Here is an 8,113-nt window from a genome sequence, read left to right on the forward strand (position 1 = left end):
CATACTAAGAAGACTGTTTGTATCGTTGAAACTTTCAGGTTTGTAAATCAGCCTGTAAGCAGATTAACATTTATAATTGTCTTGTGGGAAGTTAGATCCCTCGCTTAACTGACTCTAATGACGGACATGGACAGGAGCAGAAGGGGCAGTGCTGTGAGAGCAACAGGAGGGGAAGGATCATTCCTATAGCATCAATCTTCCGACCACGCACACACATGGGTAACAACAGCAGCTCCACAGTGGATGACCTGCAGGCTGTCGAGATCCACCACTGGTACAAGAAGTTCATGACAGAGTGTCCTTCTGGACAGCTGACCGAGCATGAATTTAAACAGTTCTTTGGGCTTCGAGGGCTGGATCCAGAGGCCAATAAGTACATTGAGCAGATGTTCCGCACGTTTGATATGAACAAGGTAAGTTCTCCAGCAAGGAAATCAACTGCCTGGTGCTGCTTAAAAGCAATCCAGCTCCTGCACTTTTAGAGTCCTTGGTTTTCTCTTACAAACATTGGTGTGGAAAGCTGCTGAGGGACAGGAAAGAAGCTACTTGCAAGAAGCAAATTAATGTTCATAGATAAGGACATAGATAACACAATCATAGATGATAACACCTTATTATCTAACTGCCTTGGGCAAGAGAATCTTAATCTTCAGAATTCCTTATTATATATTAACTCAGGGGCATGGGTTAGTGGTGGCTGTGGCAGCGTGAGGAGAGGGCTTGGACTCAAGGAGCTCCAAGGGCTTTTCCAACCAAAATGATTCTGTGATTATATGATTCTATGAATTGACTTGGCCTTGTTCAGCTACAAAATACTAATGAAAGGAGATTTTGTTATTATTCTTATATGTTATTATTCTTATTCAGAAATGTATCTATGTTAGACAGCAGAGACTACAGGAATCAAACGTAATAAAAATCATGATAACATTCACAGAGGAAGTAATTTCCCAGTATTTGGCAGCTAAAAGTAATACTGCAGGGGCAGTCAATCTATGTGGCTCTCTTCAGGGCTAGGAGGTATAGCATGCATATCTATATATATGTAGCTAGCAGGTAGGTAGTATTCCTCTCTGTGATGAGGTGACCTTTGGCTGTCTCGAAAGTGAGAAACAGTAGCCCCCATAATTCCTTTAAACATGCAGTGCCCCTCGCTTTTGCCTAGTTTTTATTCATATACACTTGTATACCTTTAATCTCAGTGAGGAAGAAATTTGGGGTTATGGCAGCCAGGGAAAATTCAGCTTTGCTCTCTGCTCCAAGCTTCTGAAATGGCTGGAGCAAATGTCTGTGAGTCAAGGAGGAACTAGTCACAGAGACGTGAAACAGGTGGGAAATCACAGGGTCAGTTCTGCAAAAGGAAAGCCCAGGGGCTGAGCAATGAACGTTGGTTGGGAGGCATAAGGAGTTAAGGAATGCTCAGGAGTGTTCCAAAATTCCTAATGGTAAGAGAGGAGCAACCAGACTCCATTAGAGTAGCTGAGGTTTTGTGGTGGATGTAGTGCCTGGAAATGACTGCAAATCTCAAAGAATAACCTTTCCCAATCTAAAGCTCTCTGTGCCCAGGATGCTCATAGTGATCTGAAGCAGTTTTATAAACTAAACTAACACTTTTACAGTTGTTTCACAAGTCTTTCCCTTTGCTTCTGTCATTTCTTGGCGTGTTTAAGGACTTGAAGATTTGCTCAAGGATGTTACCCATTCCAAAGTTCTCCCGTGAGCCCCGTATTGTGCAGTAAACAATGTTTTAAGAAGACTCTAATTCAAATTTGGTCACACACAGATAAAAAGCCTCTTCTGAACACAGGGATAGTGATCTCAAGGGGAGTTAAGTAAGAGTGTGGCAACTAGTGGAGATGGACCTACATCAGTTAATCGTAGCCTCTTAATAGTTAGCCACCTAATCTAAGCTCCTTTTATAAACAAGGGCAAGGAATAAGAGCCCCCAGAGGAAGAGCCACCCTGTAGTAATACAGATATTGATGAGGGATGGAACCGTCTGCCCTCTGGACCTTCAGATTTTGAGAACTCTGCTGGGGATAAAGAGGATGGATTTTCAATACAGTCATTTTATAAATTGCAATCATGCCATCCCTCCCACCTTTAGAGCTGGTTATCTCTGTTCTCTGTGTCTCTGCTCAATGAAATGATGAGAAACTCACACGAGAGGAGTACTACAATGGTCCTGAGTTGGTATTTTGAATTGTTGCAGTCCTTGCTGTGAAACAGTAGTGCTCTGCTCATCCATGTGCATTCACCTTTCACATATAGTTCTCCAGTCCAGAAAGGCATCTGATTCTGTTTAAATACTTCAATAGTTTGGGGTTTTTTTTCCTCTGTAATTTGTTGAAGTAGTTATTCGGACTCTTTGACTCAAATTTCACTCAGTGTTAAATCTAGGGATTATGAACCTTTACTGTCTGGCGTTTTCCTGGTAGAGGAAGTGAGAAGTTTTGAGTTTCTCTGTGGATTCATGAAATGGAGTGTTTAAAAACATAAACAGAGAATAATTTTTCCAGATGTCAAATCATGTTCTGTGTATTTTAAAACTGTCTGCAGTCACTTTTTGTTTCCCCCAGAGAATGGAGCAGAGATCTATGGCTTGCTGAAAGAGCAGTAGTTTCCCACAAAGACAAAGCAGACCAGTACAGAAAACTCAAGGTAGAACTGCCTTCCACTTCTCTTACAGTCGGGGCTATGGATGAATTTGGTCACAGGCAGTCAGCTCTGAGGGACAGAGAGGGGTCTGTTCACACTAGCCATGAGGATTGACAGATTCCATCTCTGCAGGCGGTGAGCACAGAGTAGTCTAGACATGTAATAGATCATAACTTCAGGAATCCAGGTATTTAGGAGGTCTTACAGGTACCCAGAGATATAGCATACGTTTGCGTGTGCGCGTGTGTGTATGTGCACGCACTAAAGCTTTTTCCTAAGTCCGAGTCTCTCTGCCATTTGCTTTTCTTTCTTTTTTATCTGTGAGTCTAAAAAACAATAAGGTCAGTAGCTCCAAAGCTGTAACTCCCTCAGTGTGTTCCTGTCACAATCTGGGCTTTGTTGTCCCACAGGATGGGTACATTGACTTCATGGAATACGTGGCTGCTCTCAGCCTTGTTCTTCGTGGGAAGATGGAGCAGAAATTGCGGTGGTATTTCAAGCTCTATGATGTAGATGGCAACGGCTGCATTGATCGACATGAATTGCTCAACATCATTAAAGTGAGTCTCCAGACATCTGTGTTCTTTCCTCTTTCGGTAAAGACAAATTCCACCACACAAGTAAGGTTTTTGCTGTTCCCATGTGGATGATCATGGATGAGACCTTCATTAACAGCATTCTTTCTTCTAGCAGAATTCCCCACAATCTCACAGTCCAGTAAGCAGATTTGATTCTTCTGTACCACCACAGCATGTGTTACAGCAAAGATAACTCCACAGAATTGTTTTAGCTGCATAGGACCTAAATTGCACTTTCCAATAGACTCCACGTCTACCAGCTGCGGTTCTCTATGCGAAGGGCACGTGGCGAGTTACTCCCAGTTTGATTTTTAGAACCAGCTCCTAAATGCCAATGTAATGAAACATTTCTGACTGTGGCAAACAGCTTGAAGAAGAATGACTGTGAATGGAAAAGACTGTATGCAAATAGCAGTTGTGGAAGGTGCTGGAATTACAGGCACGAACATGACTTTATGAGTATCTCAGAATGAATTATGGTGGAAGTTCAGATTATTCTACAGAGCCCAGGAAACTATAAAGATGCAGGAAAGATTCTGTGACCCTAAATAATTTACATTTCTGAGTCAGAAAGGTTGGAAAATGGATTTGATAAAGATTTGAAGCCCAAGCTGTCCACAAATAAAACCACTAATAAGATGTTAGTAATGCATTTTCACCGGGGTATGAAGTTTAGGGCAGGGCATTGAAGACACAATGACAGTAATAACAGACAGCCTCCGACTAACAACTTGCAATCGAAATACTTGGACCGCACAGTGAAGCAGCAGATAGCAATTGTTTAACACAGAGCTCTTGAGAAACAAGTCCTGTGGGTGATAATTGGTGGCAATCAATTTACTGCCCTTTGAATTTTGTGGGTGTAGTTCAGCATCTTTTCTAGAAGCCTTAAGAAGCTGCTGAGGTGACACTTAGTTTTAGTGAAATGGCATTTGAAAAAGAATGGAGAAATTTACTGAATATCAGAAGCTAAAAATTATAAAACGAATATAGTCTGAGACTCAATACAAAGACTCTGCAATCACGTGACTCATGGACATCCTTAAACAAAGAAAACAACTAGGTGTGGAAAGAAAGGAGAACTCTGCACTGTAGGGTGATGAATGCAGTGAATAAGGCTTACACTTTCTCAAGCTGAACATGAATTTCCAGTGAGCTTCAGGGAGAAGCAGGGCACACAGGAAGCAGTATACAAATGGAGATAGGGAAAGCAAGACTAGAAATAAATGGCCACAGCACATAACAAAGGAATTTCATAATGTTAAATGCAGAGGGTATTTGACAGTGTTTATTGGGCTTGGTGGACCACAGAGTAATAGGAAGTGGATCAGTTAGGTGGATTCTGCCATTTCTGCACTGCTTAACCCCTATCTAAGCAGACTTTGATGCTCTGGGTTTCATTGCACATTCCATGTTCCAGAACCATGCTCTCTGGGCACTCTTCAGTGACAGCCACAAGGCCAGGTGATTTTTGCTGTGTTTTCCTACAAGGTTGGTTCATTGGTATGGGGAAGGTACCAGGCATGACCGTCATGTTCTGAATCTATGCTGACAGGCTGCAGTGGAATCAGTCTATTGTTTTGAGAACCACGAGGCAGCTTCCTATTCTTGCTCTTTTCCTTTAGGCTATTCGAGCTATTAATGGTGGTGACCATGAAACTAGTGCAGAAGAGTTCACCAACCGAGTCTTCAACAGAATTGATGTGAATGGAGATGGTAAGATTCCTGTCTTTGTCGTCATCTCAAATGGGCTATATGCTACATGGAGACATCCATGTCTTCCTTTTTTGACTGAACCTTATGCTTGTTCTACTTTCTATTTGCTTGTTCTGTGACTCCTCGTGCAGTAATATGTTCTCTGTGAATTTTGCTAAGGCATTTTTCTCCTTGCATCATACATTATCAGTATGACTGGATTTGTACCCTGTACTAGGTCTCAGCTGGGCTCTGTCCTTGTGAGTTTGGTAGTGGGGTTTTGGAGTTGTTTGGTTTCAGGGTGGGTTTGTTTTTTTTCCTTTTTGTATGTTCCTATGTAGCTTATGTCAGAGTTAGAAGTGGGAAATATTAACAGATGGCCTCAGCTGCTCCTAAATCATAGAATTGTTTAAGCTGGAGGAGACCTTTAAGCTCATGGAGTGCAGCCTCTGTCCCAGCCCTATCACCCACCAGCCCATTGCCCTCAGTGCAACATCCACTCGGCTCTGAAACCCCTCCAGGGATGGGCATATTTCAGGAGCATGGAGAGGAAGAACTGGAATTTAATGTTGAAATTCAGAGTTTCTTCACTGGGCCTGCTCCAAGCAGTACAGCAAGCATATGAAGTGCTATGGACCAGTCAGTCAAAAGCTAGTCAGTGCCACTTGTAGTCACTGTAGGTCCCTGAGAGATTTCTTTCCTTGCTACTCCACGTGCTCTTTGTCTTCTGGCGTGCCCTTTTGTTATTCCAGAAGAACTCTGACAAGCTGCTTCTCTGCACAAGGGCTTTTTGGCCGAGGAGAGAAAACCTGTTTCTGCCTGTCACAGCTTCCTCTGTCACTTCTTTTAAACATGAAAACCAGCAAGTATGGGGCAGATTAGGACTAGGACAGGTTGGGCCAAAAACAAGGTGGCTAATCCAGCCTCGTTTATCGGAAGCTATGATATCATCCCACTCTTTAGCTGCACACCTCCTCTCTTCTTTCTTAAGTACCGTTGCCCATGTCCCCCTTGAGGGGGGATCTTATTAACATTTACAAATATCTCACTGGTGGGTGTCAGGAGGTTGGGACATCCCTTTTTTCTATTGTATCCAGCAACAGGACAAGGGGTGATGGGATGAAGCTGGAACACAAAAGGTGCCACTTAAACATAAGAAAACACTGTTTCACCATGAGAGTGATGGAGCCCTGGCACAGGCTGCCCAGGGGCGTTGTGGAGTCTCCTTCCTTGGAGGTCTTCAAGACCCTCCTGGGCACGTCCCTATGTGACCTGGTCTAAGTTGACCTGCTTCTACAGGGGGATTGGACTAGGTGATCTCTAAAAGTCCCTTCCAACCCCACCATGCTGTGATTCTATGATTCTATGTGTGTGAAATAAAGAGAAGAAGCTGGAGTTGCCTGAGTTCTGGGGAAGCTTCAAAGAAGCTGAGAAAGACTTTCTGAGGCCTCTTGGTGTTTTAGAACAATGCATGTATATTAAATGGTCTCTGAAGTGAGATTACTGTACTCCTTTTCCTGTCCAAATGTGGTTTGGCATAATTCTGATGCCTTCTGTGTCTAACACAGGTGAACTTTCTCTGGATGAATTTGTGGAGGGAGCAAGGAAAGATGAGGAGTTCATGGAGGTTATGATGAAAAGCTTGGACCTGTCACACATTGTGGCCATGATCAACAACCGTCGGCACAGTGTATAAAGCAAGCTGGGAGAAAACGTTGTGCCAAGAGACAGGAAGGTGTGCACACACCAGAAAGGAGACACAGCATTTTTAGAAACACGCAAGATATCCATAAACACACACATGGAAGCAGGGACAGAAAGACACTGCTGTGTTTGTGTATCTGAGTGCATGCTCCTGTACAAATACTGAAGCTCAGCCACATCCATGCAGGGCAGGTTCAGAAAAACTGGATCTCGGTGGCAGTATTTTACTTGACTTCCTAAAATTTAAGGGCCAGGTTTCAGAGCACAGATTTCCTCCTTATTCTGTGTCCCAGACTGTCACTTTGCCAACGGACTAAAAGTAACACTAAGTTTGTGGTGAGCACTAGCAGAAATAGGTGATTTGAGTGTGGACTTCTGACGTGCAAAAGAAGAGCTTCAAACTTTTACCAATGTAGGGAGATACCAAAAGAATGCAACTTCCATATGAGATCATAAACACCAGCATGTTTTCTGTACCAGATGTCTTGCATTTGGCAGTCTCTACAGAAGCACCTTTATTCATAGGATCTCAAGAGCTGAAAGAAAAACCAGTCTTTAAGGCGGATAGTGACAAATCTGTTCCCAGCTGCACTGTCACGAATGCTGCTGCTTGCAGCTTGCTGTGATCAAAGAACTCTTTAACAAACAAGTCAACAGTTTAGAAACAACTTTTGTAACCAGAGAAAATACGCTATTGTTCCTCAAAGCAGAAGAATCATCTGAGAGATCTTTTTTTTTTACACTTGTCCCACTGCTCTCCTCTCATTCAACTGAATAAATAAGTATGGGAAGATGATCCTAATATTGTTGCTCCACATATTCTTTGTTGGTTTTTCTTTGTATTCTTGGGGAGAAAACCTAAGAAGCAAAAGAAATAACTCAGCAAGGTGACTCATGAATTCTGCTTTTCATGTGAGTGCTGAAGTTGATACTGTAGATGAGTGCTGCCACAAATGACTCCATGTCTTTGTCCACAACAGGAAAAGTGATGCAGCATGGACAGAATGTGAGCAAACTGTGTCTTGTTCCCTGATGTTGGGTAAGGTCATAATCAGAAGCTCTTTTGAGTCTGCAGAGAGACCCAGAATTCTCCTGAATGCAGAAATACCTTGCTCCAGAGGATTATGCTGGGTGCAGCTGTTGGGCTACGCTGTTCCTTTGGACTGAAGAAGGCAGAGGGGTTTTTTCCAAGACTCTGATGAACCTGTCCTGCATCAATTGCAAGTCCTCATCCTCCTGCAGTTTCATGGGTAGTTACGTGCAAAGCTGTGTTTTCATTTTCATCTGGCATACAGAAATTCCCCTGGTTTTATTTCTTAGGGAAGAATTTTTTAAGTGCAGCTGCTGTATTAAACACCAAGAAGTTGTAGATGCCGGCAGTTTTGCAGAAAGCCACTGTACATGCTGTGTAGAATCTTCTTGATGAGCATAAAGGACAAGGGCTGTACACAGTGAATTCTAGATAGTAATCCTAAATA

General features: G+C 42.8%; 1 protein-coding gene across 1 annotated transcript; it reads left to right on the plus strand.

Moving 5' to 3' along the window:
* Positions 1 to 215: 215 nt before the first annotated feature.
* On the plus strand, positions 216 to 6,627 carry LOC104556385 (guanylyl cyclase-activating protein 1-like). Its single transcript, XM_010200227.2, has 4 exons — positions 216 to 413; positions 3,069 to 3,218; positions 4,862 to 4,952; positions 6,500 to 6,627. Exons 1-4 carry the CDS (start codon positions 216 to 218, stop codon positions 6,625 to 6,627), a joined length of 567 nt encoding a protein of 188 aa, XP_010198529.1.
* Positions 6,628 to 8,113: the final 1,486 nt, after the last annotated feature.

This window comes from Colius striatus, chromosome 1 (genome assembly GCF_028858725.1).
Source record: "Colius striatus isolate bColStr4 chromosome 1, bColStr4.1.hap1, whole genome shotgun sequence".
Classification (NCBI taxonomy): Eukaryota; Metazoa; Chordata; class Aves; order Coliiformes; family Coliidae; genus Colius; species Colius striatus.